This window comes from Esox lucius, chromosome 22 (genome assembly GCF_011004845.1).
Source record: "Esox lucius isolate fEsoLuc1 chromosome 22, fEsoLuc1.pri, whole genome shotgun sequence".
In the NCBI taxonomy this organism is placed as follows: Eukaryota; Metazoa; Chordata; class Actinopteri; order Esociformes; family Esocidae; genus Esox; species Esox lucius.
Window position 1 is genome coordinate 22,824,427 of NC_047590.1, and position 22,498 is coordinate 22,846,924.

General features: G+C 40.7%; 1 protein-coding gene across 4 annotated transcripts in view; it reads left to right on the forward strand.

Annotated features, from left to right (window-relative positions):
• The window catches only part of LOC105006671 (integrin alpha-4), a 54,250-nt gene that overhangs the window by 25,136 nt on the left and 6,616 nt on the right, over positions 1 to 22,498 (forward strand). For 2 of the 4 annotated variants that reach the window (XM_020044388.2, XM_010865310.3), the window contains exons 15-27: positions 1,204 to 1,364; positions 2,286 to 2,438; positions 11,228 to 11,304; positions 14,487 to 14,637; positions 14,805 to 14,897; positions 15,226 to 15,302; positions 16,060 to 16,149; positions 16,382 to 16,463; positions 16,639 to 16,746; positions 20,613 to 20,993; positions 21,246 to 21,371; positions 21,912 to 22,007; positions 22,151 to 22,270. In XM_020044388.2, the coding sequence (XP_019899947.1) occupies positions 1,204 to 1,364; positions 2,286 to 2,438; positions 11,228 to 11,304; positions 14,487 to 14,637; positions 14,805 to 14,897; positions 15,226 to 15,302; positions 16,060 to 16,149; positions 16,382 to 16,463; positions 16,639 to 16,746; positions 20,613 to 20,993; positions 21,246 to 21,371; positions 21,912 to 22,007; positions 22,151 to 22,270 (1,715 nt within the window). Of the gene's footprint in view, positions 1 to 1,203; positions 1,365 to 2,285; positions 2,439 to 11,227; positions 11,305 to 14,486; positions 14,638 to 14,804; positions 14,898 to 15,225; positions 15,303 to 16,059; positions 16,150 to 16,381; positions 16,464 to 16,638; positions 16,747 to 17,267; positions 18,019 to 18,573; positions 18,944 to 20,612; positions 20,994 to 21,245; positions 21,372 to 21,911; positions 22,008 to 22,150; positions 22,271 to 22,498 lie in introns of those variants that run through there. The other 2 variants (XM_020044389.1, XM_020044390.2) reach the window with 2 other exon arrangements.

Genomic DNA, 22,498 nt, shown 5'->3' on the forward strand with positions numbered 1-22,498 from the left:
CCTGGTCAATGACCTGAAGAGAGCTGGGATCGCAGTCTCAAAGAAAACCATTAGTAACACACTACACCGTCATGGATTAAAATCCTGCAGCGAACGCAAGTTCCCCTGCTCAAGCCAGCACATGTCCAGGCCTGTCTGAAATTTGCCAATGACCATCTAGATGATCCAGAGGAGGAATGGGTGAAGGTCATGTGGTCTGATGAGACAAAAATAGAGCTTTTTGGGCTAAACTCCATTCGCTCTGTTTGGAGAAGAAGAAGGATGAATACAACCCCAAGAACACCATCCCAACTGTGAAGCATTCTTTGGGGATGCTTTTCTGCAAAGTGGACAGGACAACTGCACAGTATTGAGGGGAGGATGGATGGGGCCATGTATCGCAAGATCTTGGCCAACAACCTCCTTCCCTCAGTAAGAGCTTTGAAGATGGGTCGTGGCTGGGTCTTTCAGCATGACAACGTCCCGAAACACACAGCCAGGGCAACTAAGGAGTGGCTCTGTAAGAAGCATCTCAAGGTCCTGGAGTAGCCTAGCCAGTCTCCAGACCTGAACCCAATAGAAAATCTTTGGAGGGAGCTGAAAGTCTGTGTACCCCAGCGACAGCCCTGAAACCTGAAGGATCTGGAGAAGGTCTGTATGGAGGATTGGGCCAAAATCCCTGCTGCAGTGTGTGCAAACCTGGTCAAGAACTACAGGAAACATATGATCTCTGTAATTGCAAACAAAGGTTTCTGTACCAAATATTAAGTTCTGATTTTCTGATGTATCAAATACTTTTGTCATGCAATAAAATGCAAAATAATTACTTAAAAATCATACAATGTGATTTTCTAGATTTTTGTTTTAGATTCCGTCACTCACAGAAGAGTACCTATGAAAAAAATACAGACTTCTACATGCTTTGTAAGTGGGAAAACCTGGAAAATCGGCAGTGTATCAAATACTTGTTCTCCCCACTGTATGTTGTTCATTGGTTCAGTTTTTTAAATGCTTTCAAAAAATGTTATTGAGCTCTATAATATGAACAGTGATTACAAATACATTTCATATGTATTTAATAGTCTACATCTTTATAAACAAACCAGTATTTTCTTTCACTTAAAAAAGACATGTAAATCTGAATTTAACTTCCCTTGTGAAATTCATAGTATTAAAAACTGTGTTGCTCTACACTGTTTTTCCCATGTTTTGTCCCGTATGCAGAAATGCTGTACAATTTGACTGCTGACGTGAAGCACAAAGAGGGGCTCCAGTCCAGATTCTACTTCATCACCAACGGCACTGCACAGTTAAATTCTACAGCAGGCAGGATTAAGACCAAACATGGCCAAATGAACTGTGTTAACCACCAGGCCTTTTTGAAGGTGAGGGGACTGTGCTGGCGGAGCGTTTAGTTATGTGGTTCAGTAGGTGTATTTGTACTGAATGCATAATCAATTAGTCATTCATAATTAGAACCCCATATAAAGGTTTTTGCCCAGAATTATGTAGGAAAGGTTCAACCAAGAACAGTTTTAACATCTATCTAAGTTTTTTTTAAAGATCCTTATAGACAGTGGGGGGAAAAAGTTTATATTTTTCCTAAGAGTGTCAACTATCTGTCTCCAATACAAGTATGTGGATATGTACTCTATATGGAAACTTTCTTTTTTGAAGGTAAAGATCTGCCAGTCAATGTGTGTGTGATCAGAGAATTGAAGGTACTGTTGACAAGATGCAATAAGTTACATTATAATAATTGAGTGTTTCTGTTAAATGGCAGATGAAAAACAAAACCAAAATAGGGCTCTGAAAATAGTGTTATGTGCATCCATTTACAGGAAGTCCCATGTAAATCTATGAAATAGAATAGGTTACGATACCCAGGGCATCAGTTTCTGATCCTTACCACAACTTCCTTTTTGACAACCATTTCTTGAAAACCAGTAGAGTGAAACCATGTGCACTGAACTTGCACTCAGCATGTGTAAAAAAAGCTGAGGTAACAAACTTGTAACTACCTTTAAAATAACATATTGTTCAGTCCAAGTTTAAAATATTGGTTGCATTTGTGTATGTGTATTATTAAATCATTAGGCTAATGAATGCTTCAACTATGTTTTAAGGATTTTAGTCTGTGCTTTTCTGTATGGCTAACTTGTTCTGCCCACACAGCTAACATGTTCTGCCCACACGTTTTCTAGGGTTGTTGGTTTGAGGTAAAGCCAAAAAAGGTGCTGAATAGATGCTGGACTGAAGCTTTAACTAAGTCTAGTTTTTTTCCTTCACCTTCAACCCGTTTCCAGAGAGATATTAGGGACATCTTCACCCCGATCCACTTTGAGCTGCAGTATGAGCTGGGAGAACACACAGTGTCAAGTGACAACTCAAGGAGCTTTCCTTTCCTGAGGCCTGTGCTTCAGAGGTCAGAGAAGCACAACAACTTGCTGATTAACAAGGTAGGTTGAGATGGTGATCACAGAACAAGACCCTGTTACTTCACTCCAAGACCCAAATACTTAATGAATCCAACCTTTTTACTTGTTTACTTTGAGATCAAATATCATAAATTACTGGACAGGGGTATGAAGGATTTGTCACCCAATCATACAATTGTCAAAGAATGTTTGGCCTTGACCATCGGTTTGGCTGGGGATTTGGTTTCGGATTTGAAGAGCGATTAGGATGGGTCTGGACAGTGGGTCAATTTCCGACATCTGAGTACCTAACTATTCACTCCAAAGTTTCTGATATTACATCATATAATCTTACATCATGAAATCTGATTCCAATTTGATTTCTTGTTTTCTTACTGTGTTATAATAATTCTAACATTGGTTTTGCTTTAGGATAGAACTTACATGACTACTTTATATGGATTTTATTACAATTTTCATTACAAATTCATTGATCTGGTCAAATTACCATAATTCCCCATTTATAAACAGGACCATGTGTAAAACGCACCATTCTTTTTATAGCTTTGTGTGTATACAAACCTGAGTTTAACCGCACCCATTAACCGCACCCATAAATAAACCGCATCTGCCTGGAGAACTGACCTTTCGTAAAACCCCTCCCCAAAAGGGTCCTTGTCCAATCAATCAATCAATCAAATGTATTTATAAAGCCCTTTTTACAACGGCATTTGTCACAAAGTGCTTAACAGAGACACCCGGCCTTAAACCCCAAGGAGCAAACAACAGTAGAGTTGGATTTCAGTGGCTAGGAAAAACTCCCTTTTAGGAAGAAACCTAGAGAGGACCCAGGCTCAGAGGGGTGACCAGTCCTCTTCAGGCTGTGCCGGGTGAGATATTAAGAGTCCAATTAGAATAATAAATACATTTCTCTGGGCAAAATCCAGAGTCTATTTGATTCTAGACTAGGTCAAAAGTATGACCAGGTGGACAAGGACAGGGACAGCAATGGGCCCCCCAAACCAGGTACTCCGCAGGTGTGGACCAGGACCTCATCTCCTCCTAAAAATATTAACTGGAGGAGACTGAGAAAAGTTAGAAAGTGCATTCCTCATATCCCCCAGCACAATAATATAGCAGCGTAACACCTTGGAACTGAGACGGGGGGGTCCGGCGACACTGTGGCCCTACCCGGGGGAGGCCCCGGACAGGGCCCAACAGGCAGGAAATCAATCCACCCACATTGCCAGGCATCAACCAAAGGGACACCCACCAACCGCAACCCCCCTGAAAGAGGGCCGAGTATTGCCAGCAACGTACAGCCCAATTGCACAAGGCATTGGAGGGAGGGAATCCCAGTGGCGACGAGAGCCCACCTGGCAAGACAGCAAGGGTGGACAGTATCAAGCCTACTGGTCACCTTCATGCCCCCGGGCCAGGCTACACCTAATTATAAACCGTGCTTTAGAGATGAGTTTTTAGTAGACACTTGAAAGTTTGCACTGAGTTTGCATTTCTAACCTTAATTGGCAGATCATTTCACAGTAGTGGAGCTCTATGAGAAAAGGCCCTGCCGCCAGCTGTTTGTTTAGAAATTCTAGGTCCAATAAAAGGCCTGCATCTTGCAATTGTAGGTTACGTGTAGGTATGTATGGCTGGATCATTTCAGCAAGGTAAGTAGGAGCAAGTCCATGTATAGGTTAAGAGTAAAACCTTAAAATCAGCCCTAACCCTAACAGGCAGCCAGTGTAAGGACGCTAGTACAGGAGTAATGTGTTCAAAATGTTTTGTTCTAGTTAGGAATTTAGCAGCCGGGTGCAGCACTAATTGAAGTTTATTTATTAATTTGTCTGGATAACCAGAGAGAGGACCATTGCAGTAATCTAGTCTAGAAGTAACAAAAGCATGGATACATTTTTCTGCATCAGTTTTTGATAGAAAGTTTATAATTTTTGCAATGTTTCGAAGATGAAAATAAGCAACTCTTGAGACATATTTTATATGTCCTTCAAAAGGGGAGGTCAGGGTCAAGGGTAACGCCAAGGTTTTTTACAGTTTTTTGGGATATGACCATGTAGCCATCAAGGTTCACAGTGAGATCTGCTAACAACGCTATTTGTTTCTTGGGTCCTAAAACAAGCATTTCTGTTTTCCTTGTGTTTAAGAGCAAGAAATTCTCTGTCATCCACTTCCTAATATCTGAAACACATGCTTCCAAAGTAGCTAATTTAGGGGCTTCTCCATGCTTCATTGAAATACATAACTGTGTGTCATCAGCGTAAAAGAGAAAGTTTACATTGTGATTTCGGATTACATCGCGCAGAGGGAGCATATATAATGAGAACAATAATGGGCCCAGAACCCAGCCTTGAGGAACACCAAAGCATACCTTAGACTTGTTTTTATTGAGTTTGGTACACATCCGGAGGAAAGGGAGCAATTTATTATGTTCAGCATTGGCTGACCTAGCACAGGAAATAGCTCCTTAAGTAATTCTGTTGGAATCGGGTCTAGCTGAGAGTTTGTGGGTTTAGAACTCATTACAAATTTATTAAATGTGTCGAGCGATACGGTATCAAAAAATTCAAGTGCCCCCATTGACACCTGGTCAGGGAGGTTCAGGACATTTTTAGGACAACTGAGATTTTGCGGACCATAACTATTTAAGGAGCAGTCAGTTATTTGTTTTCTAATGGTGATGATCTTTTCATTTAAGTAGTTCATGTATTTATTACAACTAAAGTGAACACCCACTTCACTTGCTAAGCTCAGCTTTTTTGTTAACTTTGCAACTGTATCAAAGATACATTTTGGATTGTTTTTGTTCTCCTCAATCAGGTTGGAGAAATAAGCTGATCGAGCAGACGTGAGTGATTTTCGGTATTGTAGTGTACTGTCTACCCAGGCTAGTCTAAATACTTCCAACTTGGTGGAGCGCCACTTTCGCTCCAATTTTCTGGAGGCTTGCTTAAGTGCTCTAGTATTGTCTGTGTACCAGAGAGCAAGTTTCTTGTTGCGTGTTCCTTTAGTTTTTAGTGGTGCAACTGTGTCTAATATATTTCGCAGTGTTGAGTTTAGATCCTCGATTTGATCGTTTACAGATTTATTTACTCTGTCGTTAATGAGCGAACTTGTAAGAATATCAAGGAATTTATTTGTAGTCCGAGAATTTATAGTACGGCTTTTGAAACTCATTGTTTGCGGAGCAAGTGGATTTCTTGATTTAATGGTAAATGTAATAATCCAGGATTTTGGGGGGAAATTATTAGATCTACAATATCAATTTCTCGTGTCAGGACTAAATCTAAGGTGTGATTGTGGCAATGTGTTGGACCTGAGACATGTTGGATAAAACCCATTGAGTCAATTAAGGCTTCAAAGGATCATTGGACTTTTCCATATGAATATTGAAATCACCAAAAATTAGAATACTATCTGCCATGACTACAAGGTTAGACAAGAATTCTGGAAACTCAGTGAAGAACATTGTGTATGGCCCGGGGGGCCTATAAATAGTAGCTATGTAAAACTATTTATCGGCCTGGTTAACTTTCATTAGTAAAACTTCAAAAGAATGAAACTTGAGAGTTTGAGAGTAAATTTATATTTACTGTCATAAATATTAGCGACACCCCCTCCTTTTCGGAATGCACGAGGGATATTCCCAGGAAGGCGTTAGGGAGGCTTCCGAAACAGATGCCCAAGCCACCTCAGCTGACCCCTCTTGATGTGGAGGAGCAGCAGCTCTACTCTGAGCTCCTCGCGGGTGACCAAGCTTCTCACCCTATCTCTAAGGGATCGCCCAGCCACCCTGCGGAGAAAGCTCATTTCGGCCGCCTGTATCCGGGATCTTGTCCTTTCGGTCATGACCCAAAGCTCATGACCATAGGTGAGAGTAGTAACGTAGATTGACCGGTAAATCGAGAGCGTCGCCTTACGGCTCAGCTCATTCTTCACCACAACAGACTGATACATCAACCGCATTACGATCCGTCTGTCAATCTCCCGTTCCATCCTTCCCTCACTCGTGAACAATACCCCTAGATACTTAAACTCCTCCACTTGAGGCAGGCACTCTCCACCAACCTGAAGCCACCGTTTTCCGACTGAGGACCATGGCCTTGGATTTGGAGGTATTGATTTTCATCCCCACCGCTTCACACTCGGCTGCAAACCGTCCCAGTGCATGCTGAAGGTCCTGGTTTGAAGGGGCCAACACGACAACATCATCCGCAAAGAGCAGAGACGAAATCGTGTGGTCCCCAAATCAGACACCCAAATCTGACACCCACCCTAGAAATTCTGTCCATAAAAATTACGAACAGAACCGGCGAAAAAGGGCAGCCCTGCCGGAGTCCAACATGCACTGGGAACAAGTCTGACTTACTGCCGGCAATGCGAACCAAGCTCCTGCTTTGGTCATACAGGGACCTGACAGCCCTTAGCAAAGGACCCAGGACCCCATATTCCCGAAGCACTCTCCACAGGATGCTGCGAGGAACACAGTCGAATGCCTTCTCCAAATCCACAAAACACATGTGAATTGGTTGGGCAAACTCCCATGAACCCTCCAACACCCCGTAGAGGGTATAGAGCTGGTCCAGTGTTCCACGGCCCGGACGAAAACCACACTGTTCCTCCTGAATCCGAGGTTATTCTATTGGCTGTATTCTCCCCTCCAGAATCCTGGCATAGACTTTCCTGGGGAGGCTGAGAAGTGTGATCCCCCTATAGTTGGAACACACCCTCCGGTCCCCCTTCTTAAAAAGAGGGACCACCACCCCGGTCTGCCATCCCAGAGGCACTGTCTCCGACTGCCACGCGATGTTGCACAGGCGTGTCAACCAAGACAGCCCCACAACAGACTTGAGGTACTCAGAGCGGATCTCATCCACCCCCGGTGCCTTGCCACCGAGGAGTTTCTTGACCACCTCTGTGACTTCAGCCCGGGTGATGGACGAGTCCACCTCTGAGCCCTCATCCTCTGCTTCCTCAATGGAAGACGTGACAGCGGGATTGAGGAGATCCTTGAAGTACTCCTTCCACCGCCCGACAACATCCCCAGTTGAGGTCAACAGCTGCCCACCTCTACTGTAAACAGCGTTGGTAGGGCACTGTTTCCCTCTCCTGAGGTGCCGGACGGTTTGCCAGAATCTCTTCGAGGCCAGCCGATAGTCCTTCTCCATGGCCTCACCGAACTCCTCCCAGGCCTGAGTTTTTGCCTCCACAACCACCCGGGCTGCAGTCCGCTTGGCCTGCTGGTACCTGTCAGCTGCCTCAGGAGTCCCACAAGCCAACCAGGCCTGATAGGACTCCTTCTTCAGCTTGACGGCATTCCTTACTTCCGGTGTCCAACACCGGGTTCGGGGGTTGCCGCCTCGACAGGCACCGGAGACCTTACGGCCACAGCTCCGAGCGGCCGCTTCGACAATGGTGGTGGAGAACATGGTCCACTCGGACTCAATATTTCCAGCCTCCCTCGGGATCCAGTCGAAGCTCTGCCATAGGTGGGAGTTAAAGATCTCTCTGACAGGAGACTCGGCCAGATGTTCCCAGCAGACCCTTACAGTACTCTTGGGCCTGCCGAGTCTGTCCAGCTTCCTCCCCCGCCATCGGATCCAACTCACCACCAGGTGGTGATTAGTTGACAGCTCCGCCCCTCTCTTCACCCGAGTGTCCAAGACATACGGCCGCAGGTCAGATGAGATGACAACAAAGTCGATCATCGACCTGCGGCCTAGGGTGTCCTGGTGCCACTTGCACTGATGGACACCCTTATGCTTGAACATGGTGTTTGTTATGTACAAACTGTGACTAGCACAGAAGTCCAATAACTGAACACCACTCGGGTTCAGATCAGGGGGGCCGTTCCTCCCAATCACACCCCTCCAGGTGTAACTGTCATTGCCCAAGTGGGCGTTGATGTCCCCCAGTAGAACAATAGAGTCCCCAGTCGGAGCACTTTCCAGCACCCCTCCCAGAGACTCCAAGAAGGTTGGATACTCTGCACTGCCGTTCGGCCCGTAGCCACAAACAACAGTGAGAGACCTATCCCTGACCCGCAGGCGCAGGGTAACGACCCTCTCGTTCACCGGGGTAAACTCCAACACATGGCGGCAGAGCTGGGGAGCTATAAGCAAACCCACACCAGCCCGCCGCCTCTCACCATGGGCAACTCCAGAGTGGTTAAGAGTCCATCCTCTCTCAAGGAGTGTGGTTCCAGAGCCTAAGCCGTGCGTAGAGGTGATCCCGACTACCTCTAGTCGGAACCTCTTAACCTCACGCACAATCTCAGGCTCCTTCCCCGCCAGCGAGGTGACGTTCCACGTCCCTAGAGCTAGTTTCCCCCGCCTTCCACTGCCGCCCGATCCTCTCCACACCGGCCCCTTATGGTCCCTCCTGTGGGTGGTGAGCCCACGGGAAGGCGGCCCCACGTCGCTCCTTCGGGCTGAGCCCGGCCGGGCCCCATGGGGAAAGGCGCTCGCGTACGAGCCCCAACCCCGGGCCTGGCTCAAGGGTGGGGCCCCGGCTGCGCCATTCCGGGCGACGTCACGGAACTCAAAATTGTACTCATCATTAAGGGGGTTTTGATATCACAAAATGGAACACTGATATAAAATGGGGAATCAAGTCTATACACAACAAAGAAGCATTCTGAAAATGTATTTTTTAAATAAAAGCTGCAATCCCGTTTCAAAGAAAATTCGGGCAGTGCATGAAATGCAAATAAAACTAGAATGCAATGATGAGAAAATCAGTTATCCCTATATTCAATTGAAAATAGTACAAAGACAGCAAATCAAATGTTGAAACTGAGAAATGTTATTGTTTTGGGGAAAATACATGGCAATTTTTTTTGTTGATGCCAGCAACACCATTTTTAATAGTTGGGACAGAGGCATATTTACCACTGTCTTGCATCACTTCTTCTTTTAACAATACTATGTAAGCATTTGGGAACTGAGGATAACAATTGCTGTTTTGAAAGTGAAATGTATTCCCATTCTTGTTTGATATAGGATTTCAGCTGCTCAACAGTTCACGGTCTCCTTTGTTGTATTTTGTGTTTCATAATGAGCCAAATGGGTGACAGGTCTGGACATTTGGAGATGATGGCAGCAGCTCACCCCAACTAACACACCTGCAACTTATCAGTTATTATTTGGCTATTTAAGCTCCCTGCTTAGCACCTGCACCTCACAGATTATTTCTCCTGTCAGTGTTTGTGGTGCTGGTTTTTGCCAATAGAATATAAAGTTGAGAAATGTCATTTGTGTCGTTGTTGTTTTCTTATTATCTCTTTTGCCTCTCCTTTATGCACACGGTACCCTCGCACCTCACACCCTCACTATGCATTTGCATACAAAGGAGAGGCATGAACACTCCCCCAGTAAAGAACCAAGACAGGAACTGACTTTAGGTGACTGGAAGCAGTGTCTCTCTGAAAACATCATACATGGGACATGTGTCAGGGAATATCTTATATAGCTTAGTCTTGGAGTATTGTCTTCTTGTATAGAGCTTAGTCTTATGGAGCTTAGTGTTGGAATATTGTAATCTAAGATCTTAAAATGTATGAGACCTTGTCTAGTGTTGATTGAGCCTGTATTTTTCAGTTCAGTTCCTCCTCACAGTTCAGTTCCTCCTCACTTGTGCTTAGGGTCATTCTCATCCTGGAAAGTCCAAGAGCATCCCATGTGCAGCTTTCGTGCAGAAGAATGCAAATTGTCTGTCAGTATTTTCTGGTAACATGTGGCATTCATCTTGCCATCAATTTTCAGAAGATTCCCTGTGCCTTTAGAGTTCACACACCCCCAAAACAGCAGTGAGCAACCACCATGCTTCACAGTGGGGATGATATTCTATTCACTATAGGCCTTGTTGACCCCCTTGCAAACATAGTGCTTATGGTTGTGACCATAAAGCTCTATTTTGGTCTCGTCACTCCAAATTAGTGTGCCAGAAGCTGTGAGGCGTGTTAAGGTGTTGTCGGGCATATTGTAACCAGGCTTTTTTGTGGCATTGGCACAGCAAAGGCTTCTTCCTGGCAACTCAACCAACTCAACCAAATTTGATCCCTGAATTTTACACATCTTATAAAGTGATTGAACAGTACTGATAGGAATTTGCAAGGCTTTGGATATCCTTTTCCATCTTTATAAAGTTCCATGACGCAGGTCTTTTGACAGTTATTTTCTGCTCCCCATGGCTCAGGATCTAACCTGCTCACGGCATCCACGTGAGAGCTAACAAATTCATTGACTATTTATTTACAGACACTAACTGCAATTTAAAAAGACACAGGTGTGGGAAATTCACCTTTGATTGACATTTTCACCTGTGTGTGTCACCTTGTGTGTCTATAATGAGGCTATGTAAACTTTTGATCAGGGCCATTTGGGTGATTTCTGTTATTATTATGATTTAAAAAGGAGCCAAACAACTATGTGATAATAAATGGCTTTATATGATCACTATCCTTAAATAGAAGACAGTTGTTTTGCATGATCAGTCATATTTTCAAAATCAGAGCCATAATTTCACAATTTATGCCAGGATATGCAAACTTATGAGCACAACTGTATATGGATCCCCATCTATCAAAAGCAACATATAGGTCAGAAATGTTGAAGGACTTACAGTGTTATTTATTGATTTATAGTCCCAGATAAATAAATAACAATAGTTCCGTTGCTCATAAAAGGATTTCTGTATGAATATGTAAATATTCTGCAATTGGTTAACTGTTCCCAGTAAACAGACTGGGACCCTGTAATGCATCTTTTAATGAAGGAAATAATAAACTCACTAAAAGTAACTCATTCCAACAGACTGTATTTGCCAGGTATTGTGCCTGGCCCAACTGTTCCACCAATCTGCAGTTGTCTGCACAACTGCTGTTACCAAGGTAATGTTTCCCTCCCTTCTACTCTAATCTAGCATTGATTTCACAATTTTTTTCATGTTTACAGGGATGATATTTATATCCTGAATGTTTGGTTACCAATTTAATACACTGAGTCCTTTCCAACTAAAGTAAGAATAGTTTTATATTACAATTGTCCCAAATGTTACTATCATGACAGGACAACAATTATTCCACAGTCCTCAGCATTTATATGTCCAAGTTACATCACACACATGTCATTTCAGTACCATCTATTCATTAGCACAATATAGCATACCGATTAAATGGATGCTGCCTCTCGCTTCTCTGCCAGGCACCACACATCTAGCTCCATAATCTCTTTGCAGTGCATATTCTATTCAGATCCACAATATCTATGTTCACTTTACTGCTACTGAATGTCAGTCTGACTAAACAGCTGGAACCAATATATGAGGGGCCGTATAAGACATTATTCATTCTGGTACTCTCAGATACATACATTCTCCTTTCACATACATATATTTTCACTCTCACATACATACATTCTCCTTTCACATACATATATTTTCACTCTCACATACACACATTTTCCTTTCACATACATATATTTTCACTCTCACACATACATACATTCTGCTTTCACATACATATATTTTCACTCTCACATACATACATTCTCCTTTCACATACATATATTTTCACTCTCACATACATACATTCTCCTTTCACATACATATATTTTCACTCTCACATACATACATTCTCCTTTCACATACATATATTTTCACTCTCACACATACATACATTCTCCTTTCACATACATATATTTTCACTCTCACATACATACATTCTCCTTTCACATGCATATATTTTCACTCACACAAACATATATACATTTTCCTTTCACATACATACATTTTCACCCTCACATATATACATTCTCCTTTCACATACATATATTTTCACTCAAACATACATGCAGTTTTTATCTCTCATAAGAACATATTTTTATATGCAGTCACAATTTTAAATAATTTATGTATATAAGCAGAAAATGTATGCATGTGTAAAGAAAATATATGTATGTGAGAGAAGAATGTATGTGTGTGTGAGAGAAAGTTTAGTGGATACGGAAGGAGTATAGTAGAAACGGATGGCAGAACATTTCTCGCGCTGTCATTGTCTGTCAACCTCACCCTGTGATTGGCTGAGAAACTCGAGCAGAGTCCTGTTCAGGTCGCGATCAGCATGGACGGAGATGAGATGAACGCTTTGCAGCAAGCCATTGGAGTTTTAAGAACTATTTTAACATGCTCTGATACTATTTCTTCCATTGAGCAGCAAAGGACATGCTCATCTGCACCTAACGTTGTTCACAGCACGGCATAAAGTGAAATGAGACAATTTTTCAGACCAGGGGGCAACTCACCCCATATGGAAAATAAATATATTTTTTCAATGCAAAATGTATGTAGAATGTATGTTAATTCAACTTAATGTATTTAAAAATGTATACATACATTTATCTTTATTCAAAATACATTTCAGTTTTGTCCAAATGTATTTCATTGTCAACAATGCTCTCATTACAATTGTAATGTATTATAGAAAATAGATTACAAAATGTATTTTGAAGCCCATATTAAAATGCATTTTTCAGGTCCTGTGAAAGTAAAAAGATGAAATGTAATTACTGACTTATTGATTATATTAAATTTAGGTGTTGAAACACATTTTATTGATGTGTATAAATATATTTAATCTTAGTCATAAATATAGTCTAATGTACTAAGGTAAACTTGGTAATACCACTACCTGCCTCTCCGGTCAACATACTCCTGTTATACATTTTGACACGCTTTTTAAAAATGCATTTAAAAAAAAAAAATTAAATATATTTAAGCGACCAATTTCAAACGTTTTGACATATTTACCAAATGTATTCATGGTTTATATTTTCCATATTATATATTAAAAATACATGTATTTTCTGTATGGGACAAGTTAGTGCTACAGGCCGAGCAGCTCACGCTACACAAGACCAAACCGGAGAATCACGGCAGTCTTTGCGATATCAAACGCATCAGCACTTTGGCAATTGGCTCTCATCCGAGGAAAAGGTAAGCTCTATTTTTGTGGTGCTGATTTGTATAACTGATTTGATTGTATATTGGTAAGTGACCGCGCTTTTTTCCCCACCTGTCTAGCTTCAGTCATGCTCTTTGTCATGCCTTCACTGTAACCTTAAACTAACTTCAATGACTGTTGTTCCTTCTCTTCATTACAGTAACGTAATTGATATATTTACATCTGAGGAAGCCAGGACATAAACTTTGCGTGACAAAGAGCATGATTGAAGCCTTACAATATGTCAGTGCAGTGAAGGCATGAGATCAGACACAATTGCAGGAGGTTAAGGTTAGACAGGTGGGGGAAAAAGCGCGGTCACTTACCAATATAAAATCAAATCATTTCACTTTCTGCCGTGCTGTGAACAACGTTAAGTGCAGGTGAGCATGCCCTTTGCTGCTCAATGGAAGAAATAGTATCAGAGCATGTTAAAATAGTTCTTAAAACTTGCTGCAAAGCGTTCATCTCATCTCCGTCCATGCTGATCGCGACCTGAACAAGACTCTGCTTGAGTTTCTCAGCCAATCACAGGGTGAGGTTGACAGCCAATGACAGCGCGAGAAATGTTCTGCCATCCGTTTCTACTATACTCCTTCCGTTTCCACTAAACTTTCTCTCTCACACACATTCATTCTTCTCTCACATACATATATTTTCTTTACACATGCATACATTTTCTGCTTATATACATAAATTATTTAAAATTGTGACTGCTTATAAAAATATGTTCTTATGAGAACATGTTCTTGTATGTATGTTAGAGTGAAAATATATGTATGTGAAAGGAGAATGTATATATGTGAGGGGGAAAATGTATGTATGTGAAAGGAAAATGTATGTATGTTCATGAGAGTGAAAATATATGCATGTGAAAGGAGAATGTATGTATGTGAGAGTGAAAATATATGTATGTGAAAGGAGAATGTATGTATGTGTGAGAGTGAAAATATTTGTATGTGAAAGGAGAATGTATGTATGTGAAAGTACCAGAATGAATAATGTCTTATACGGCCCCTCATACCAATCCCCAGCCTTCTTTCTCTATATTTCTCGCTTTTCACTTTTTTCAGGAGACATAGAGATGTGCCATATGTTGCTGTTGGGGAGGGGAAGACATTTCTGTTGAACGTTACACTGTCCAATGCTGGCGATGCTGCCTTCCTCCCTATGCTTCACCTGAGATACCCAAGCAATCTCTACTTTGTCAAAGTTTTGAATGCGGTAGTAACACTGCTAATTTTGTTTTTATGTCTGTCAAACTTACAGTTTGGTCCACTGTTAATACATTCCCAAAATTGCTGTTGGCTACTTTATTTCAGAAGTAACATTTTAGTACAGAGCCAACACAGAAAGGGTGGTGATGATTTTATTCCATCTGGATGCTGCAGGAGAAATATGTGAGCTGTAAAATCTTAGAGGAGCCAACCACTCCCGGGCTGGACTGCAGCGTGGGAAATGTGATTCTCAATCCCTTGGACAAGGTATATACTTAAATACTTGCACAAAGTGTGATAATGTAGTTCTGTTCTGCTAGGTCATTCACTGTAAATTACTTTTTGCTTGCCCTGTAGATGTACTCCCTGGGTAACCAAAGGTTTTAATTAATTCCTGTTTCACTCTCACTCCTACACATACTTAATACAAACCTGTGTTGAATTTCTCACTATTCATTGGATCAACTTAATAAATTATGATATTGCAAGTTTTGTTTCAATGTTTTAGGTTTTCATACAATACCGAAGACAAATCAGTTTGTTAATGCTAGTTTGATTAAATTGTGCTCTTATGTTTCTATCCTTTGCCCTTAAGGTTAATATCAGCTTTCTGCTTGATGTCAGTCTGGACAGTAAACCTGGTGACCTAAACATCACAATCAATGCAAGCCGGTAAACAAATATATATGTATGTATGTATGTATGTACTGTATGTATATATTACACCTTCTGTCTTGTTTGCACTTGCTTTCAATCTTCATATTTAGCAAATCTGCGCAGATAGTTTATGTGATGACACATTATATTGTATAGAATAGAATAGAACATTATTGTACACCCAGGATGGACATTTTTCTTTGGCACCACCACAGATTGACATCACAAGCACATACCATACATTCTCACACAGGAAAACTATTATTTCTTCAGAAAACATAATCATATCATTCAATTAAAACCAATATTCATTAGACAAAACAACCATAACATTCAGTTAAAACATGAAGAACATAAAAAAATGAATTAATGTCACAGAGAGGGCAAAAAACATTAAAGGGTCCCCCCATATTATCTAGAATGTTATATTGTTAGGGGTACAAACTTCAAAAGTAGGTGGTAACATAAATTAATGTTTGAATGGTAATCTGTCATAATCTGTCACCCAGATTATCGAGCCAATGTACAAAGTCAGATAGTAAATAAAAATCACATCAATCATGCAAGATCAGGTAGGTAGCAGTCTACAACACATATACAGGCTACAAACACATCCACATGAATATGACATTGCTTTCTGTATTCAAGCATGACAACAAACTGAATCCTGTGTATCGGTCATTTGTTACAATGGAATACACAAAACAAAACCTTTTTGTTTCAATAAAAACGTTACATGAATAATGAAACTACTAATCTATTTTCTTTCAAGGAATAATTTTGAAAATGAAGATATTCTCCATGATAATGTTGTTAACCTGACTCTGGTATTGCGATATGGAGTAAATCTAATCACCCAGGGGTAAGCCATGGTATTTGGTATTTTATTAGGAACCCAATTAGTAGCAGCCAAAACAATGATTGCTACTCCTGGGGTCCAAACATAAATTTATAGAGCACAATATTCAGAATAAAATATACAATAGAAATACAATGCATTATACCAAATATTGTCTTTGTGTCTTTTGATAGTTGAACTTTGTAAAGATTGCTAAAACATAATTGCTAAAAAGTGTCTATTCCTGTGGCTATAGGTTTGTAGCTCCAACAGCATTTATGTTTGGTGACTTTGAGGATCCACACTGCACCACTAAAAGGTTTAACTTCACCTTTAAGGTATTGTTGGTATATATTGTATGTTGCTATAATGATAGCACTGTCAGACAAGATGAATGTATTTGCTAACAGGATCATCAGGAATTCTCTCTAGGGCTTTAATGTAAAGTTACTGTACTTTAAGCTGGTTTGTACATACCTACTGAATGCAATGTATTTTTATTATTGCTCTCAGGTTGTCAATGTTGGTCCAAGCATATCTCATGGCACAAGAGTAGAAATTGTGGTTCCTAAAGCATTGGCACCGTATCCATATAGACTGCTCAACATTTTGAACATACAGGTATGTGCTTGATGCTCATTGTTATGTTAACACTAAATAACAACATAATTGCACAAACAAAGATAACCAAATGGTATGTCATTGATAAGAATCAAAATAATAATGTTTACTTAATGTATTTTTTTTTTTTAATGAACACAGCAAACCATGAAATATGTCAAATTTTAATAACTTAAATGTTAGTTTAGGGAAAAAAAAAAGAATTGGCCAATATCTACATTTTCTTGTGTGTATTTACCATGGTTTAAAAAAATAATAATAATTCCAAACTTTCTTAAACTATCATATTGTGACCTGCAGATCTGACATAGCCCATGAGGCAGTACAACAATATTTTAAACAACAATGTTTCTCTCACAGTAAAGGGTGGGCATCTCTAACATTAATTCAAAAGGCATCTTTCCACCCTATGCTGTTAAACATTACACACTGCCAGTGTTTAGTGTTTGAACATATAAACGTAATCATGTTAATGCATATATAAAGTGTTACATAGAATTAACCTGTTCTGGTATTTACAGTCTAAACAATGATGTTTTTGTGGAAATTGCAAGATTACAAATGGCGCTTTTCCACTGCATGGTACCGGCTCGACTCTACTTGCCCCACCTCGAATCTACCGGCTTTAACACTGAATGTTACCAGCTCAAATCGTCTCTACACAGCTCGCCTCGGGTTGATTTTCCACTGCAGATAGTACCCTTTACCCACCCCTAGAGACACTACAGGAAAACTGCCATCTCCATCTCTAATCCACCTCCAACGCAACACACGTACAACAATGGAGATATCGTTTAAATTGTTTAAACAAAACTGCAATTCTGTTAGATTTCAGTGTATACACCTAACAACTCAACACCAACTGTTACGCATGTAGGTACCCACCGGCAATATCGTTGCCCATTACAAAGTACTCCAACTCTGAACATTCCACTGATTAGCTCAGAGTGTACGTTCACAATGGCACTGGGACAATTCCCATTTCTATTCCCTGGACTAACACACTGGATACCACCAGTATCTCTAAGGATCCTAACCGGACGCTGAGACGCAGCCACACCAGTATCTCTAAGGATCCTAACCGGACGCTGAGATGCAGCCACACCAGTATCTCTAAGGATCCTAACCGGACGCTGAGATGCATCATTATCTGATAGGGAAACAAATCCCTCAAATATGAAAGGTTCATAACTGCAATCTGGGACTGGGACTTTCAAGCCACATTTACCGTGAGGCACCTGTCGTTTCTCTGATCTAACAACAGTATGAATTAGCCCAACACCTTTTGGCGGCTTGGCGTGCAGAGGCGTCCCTTGTTTGCGTTTCAGCAGGAAGCATTCATTAACCATATGTCCTGGCTGATGACAATAATAGCATTGACGTACGTCTTTCGCACAAGTTTGATGTACTGTTGGTCAACTAGGGCTAGGAGCCAGTGGCTCCGCAGCCCTACTCTCCGTACAAGCCGAGAATACGCTCTTGTGCGTCAACACAAATGTGTCTGTCAATACAGAAGCTTCCGACAGGGAGTCAGGCCATAACCCCTTAGTTTTTCTCCAGCATATGTACAACCGGAACCAACACCTTATGCATTGGGCATTTGTGCACATCTGATAATGTACTGGCAGATGTGTTGTCTCGTGTTTAGAGATGTATGATTGCTTTTCTATCCTGTGTGGATGCCTTTGCATGTTGATTAGGGTTCTGTATACTTTTTAGGTTTTTTGTCGCAAACCACAGTAGTTTGCTCTTTTAAGGGTGGGAGTGTTACGCATGCAGGTACCCTGTATGAAAGTTTGTGTTTTTCCCCTCCTACCATTTCCCCAGGTGTCCTTTATGTTCCTGATTGTGCTTGTTGGTGTTTCCCACCTGGCATTCATTAGTGCATCGCTTGACTGATGAGGTGGACCAATCAGTGGACACCCCTCCTAACTGAACCACCTGTTCCTTTTTCCATTACCCAATCACATCACACATCCCTGGTTTAAAAACCCAGTCAGTTCGTTCCCCCCACATGGACTTAGACACTCTTGAGATACACACCTTTTTTTTGATAGACAGACACTTTGTTCATTCATACAGCACTTAGTTTAGCACATCTCACTTTGTCCTATTTCATGTATGCATTGCAGTGGTGTTTTGTTTGGTGTTGTCTAGTCAATTGTTTGCTGTTTGCTGTTTGCTGTTTAGTCTTTGTTCAACCTGAGTGTTTTGTTTGTCCCTGTGCCCCTTTTTTTTTGTTTGTTTTAGCAAGTCGCCCTTGGGCAAACACAACCTGTAGAAAAACTTTGTTTAAAATCACTAGTTAGACCTGAGTGGACCACCCACTGTATTTTTGTATTGGTTAGTAGTTGGCTAAGTTATTCTTGAAGCAGGCAAGTTAAGTTTAGGGGTGTTTGACCCTATTATTTAATTTCTTGGGTTTAGCTCAGCCCCCTATCTTACTCCCTTTACCATGTGTTTATAATAAATGTTTCATGTTTGATGATAGCTTTGGTTGTATGTGTTTGTTCCCACTGTTCATGTACACTACACCACTTTGCGTGAGTTTTGCTGGCTATAACACCATGCCGACTTACTCAAGAGTAGCCTACTTTACACAAGGCAGCGTTTATACTGGTAGTAGCCTACTTTACACAAGGCAGCGTTTATACTGGTAGTAGCCTACTTTACACAAGGCAGCGTTTATACTGGTAGTAGCCTACTTTACACAAGGCAGCGTTTATACTGGTAGTAGCCTACTTTACACAAGGCAGCGTTTATACTGGTAGTAGCGAGGAAGCACACTTGAGCAGTAACTTTGGTCTTAATACATTGCAGACTGCCAAAATGGTTAGATGGCTTGGTAGGCTACTTCTGTTTGGCTTGACTTTATAACTTTGACCAGTGCAATGTATTCCAGTTAGCCTAAAGAAAAACCCAGAGGAGGAAAAAGACGAGGTCCTTTAGTAGGTTACAAAAACAGTGTCTTTGTTGGTCTCTCACAGGGATAACGAGTTAATTTCAATGCCAGTGCGTAGATCCAAACCTAGAGGAGTTTTGGGACAATACGATTGCTTAAATTACAAGTCTGGTCCTATGCACTGGCACTGAAATTAACTAATTTCTATGCAAGGACTCCTGGGACCGACCTGCAAAGAGGCGCTGTTTTTGTCTCATTAAATGCACACGTTTTAAATAATCAATCAAATCAATCTAATGTATTTATAAAGCCCTTTTTACAACAGCAGTTGTAAAAAGGGCTTTATATAACCCCTTTATGTTATTTTTAATAATTTCACATGTTTTGTAAATCAATTTTGTTGTTGTGACTGTTTCTGTGATTCTGTGTAATTTGTGTAATTGTTGCCCCAGGGCTCCCTTGTAAAAGAGATTTGACTTTCTCAATGGGACATCCCCTGGTAAAATAAAAAAAATAAAAAAAACATTCTCTGACACTGGATGGCTAACAGCAGACCAGCTTGTTTTGCTTTGCTGCCACTTTGAGTCACTCTTGTCCAATGTCTGTGTTTTTACCTCACTTTTTGGTATCGCCTCAGCTTACTTGGAACCTTGATGAAGCAGGTACAAAACAAATACCAGGCACCTAACTTTTTGGCCAGTGGAAAAGCAAAAAAGGCGAGTCGAGTAGAGCTGGTATCATGCAGTGGAAAAGCTCCCAAAGCAGGTAGAGGCGAGGCTAGTAGAGTCAAGCCTGTACTATGCAGTTGAAAAGCGCCAAAAGTGTGTGACAGAAATGTTTGTGTTCTGATAAGAAAAAGTAATTCTAGCTCTAAGTTGTAAAACATTTTTAAATGTTTTACAACTTATGTTGTTGATAAACCATGTCTTTTTTTGTTACTGACTTTTGGTGTTCACATATACAGTCCTCATCTGGATGGTGTTATATTCAAAACTCTGCTAATGGGACCAGTGATACACCTGGGAAAATGTTTGGAAGCAAGAGAAACAGTACTACAGACATCTTTTGGTCAAATATGACAACTACGATTGACACCTACTGGACAAACAGAACCAGCACCACTCCACCCAATTTGGTTAATACAACCAGTAGGATTGACACCTATTGGACAAAGAAATCCCGCACCACTCAGCTTGATAGGAAAATTATGTCAGGTACAACTGAAACCAACTGGAATATTACACCCTATTCAGTTGATCTGGGAAAGGACACGTGTGATCTGCCAGATTCCAATCTCTTGGATGACCTTTTCTTCCACTTTGCAAAAAAAACTAAAAGACATATAGTAAGTATGTATTCTTTACAATTGATTAAATTGAAAGATCCTTTATTATAATAACACAATACACCACTGACCAAATCCTGACTTAAATTTAAATTTGAGTTATTTTTCTTCTTGAGTCACATTTATTAAACTCAAAATAATATTTAAATGTAGAAATGTGGATATTACTTGTACAGGTAATTATAAATTGACAATATAAATTAAAATATTGTCAATTAATATAATCATATAATTGGAGGTGTTTTTGTCTAGTACTGTATGAAGGAGGATGCTCTGTGTATACAAGCAGTTTGTGAACTTGGAGACCTGGATTTTGGGACTGATGCCACCATTGAAATGGAGGTTGAGATTAACTTAGGGGTTTTAGACATCTCACCGGTAAGGAATGTGCTATTAATTATTTTCACTATTGAGGCACTATTGAAAGACTATTGAGTTTTATTTTGTTGTATGTTCAAGCCACCAGTGGGAGATTTGTAAATGTGAGTAAGATTTGATAATAGTCGAGAACGACAATGGTCGAGCAAGAGTGGCCATATTCAGGTAGATTGGCATATGAATACGAATGGGCAAAATACGCATGCAGATTGGTCGCTGTGAAACTCTAAACATCAATTTCAGAATCTTGTCAAGGCGTGCTGAGACTATGACAACAGCACCCCCAACACCCCTACTTCCCATGGCTATGGATTTGTATAAAGGGACTAGGTAGAAAACGTGCTATATGGAGAACAATACCCTCAAATTAAAACTGACTGTCTGCGCCTTAACAATGTCAATGCACTATTTAAAATACTAAGTGCTGGAATACAGAGCCCCAAATGTTTTCACTGTCCTAAAACCTTTTGAGATGACCGTAGGTTTTCATGTGGACCATAAGCACTGAGCTGAAATGTTCCCCTGCTCTCTCTCTCAAAGGGAAGAACTAGAGTCATGTTGTTAGAGTCAACAGCTGTTGCATTGCCCAAGAAGGACCCGTTTATTTGGTTCTTACAAGAAGAACCCATTACAGTGGTAAGGAAAGCTTACTGTACCTCGACAAGTCACAAAAAAATTTATATTGTTTTCACAGTATTTACAGTAGATAACATTCTTAATAACCTCCACAGCATTGTCGTTTATAATCACTTATGCTTAACTGGATCTGTCTTTGCCAGGTTGTCCAGGAGGGCCTTCACATCCACAGAATTAAACCTGTCCTTAAGCTGTTCATCATCGTGGCGAGTAGCATATTTGCCCTCACCATCCTCATTTTGCTGTTTATCTCCTTGTCAAAGGTACATTTCTTGGATTATAGTACATTGAATTCAATTTCCTGGTATTAATCTCCACATAATTCTGGAAGTGGAGTACCTTTACATTTGCGGGTACACTGCACTAAAGCCCAATAAGCCATGCAACATTTTAGATCAGGCTTAAACCTTCTCTTGACCTTAACTTAACTCTCAATAATATACCCAAATACACTCAAAATGTTAATTCAACTAACCATTAGTGTTCCAAGC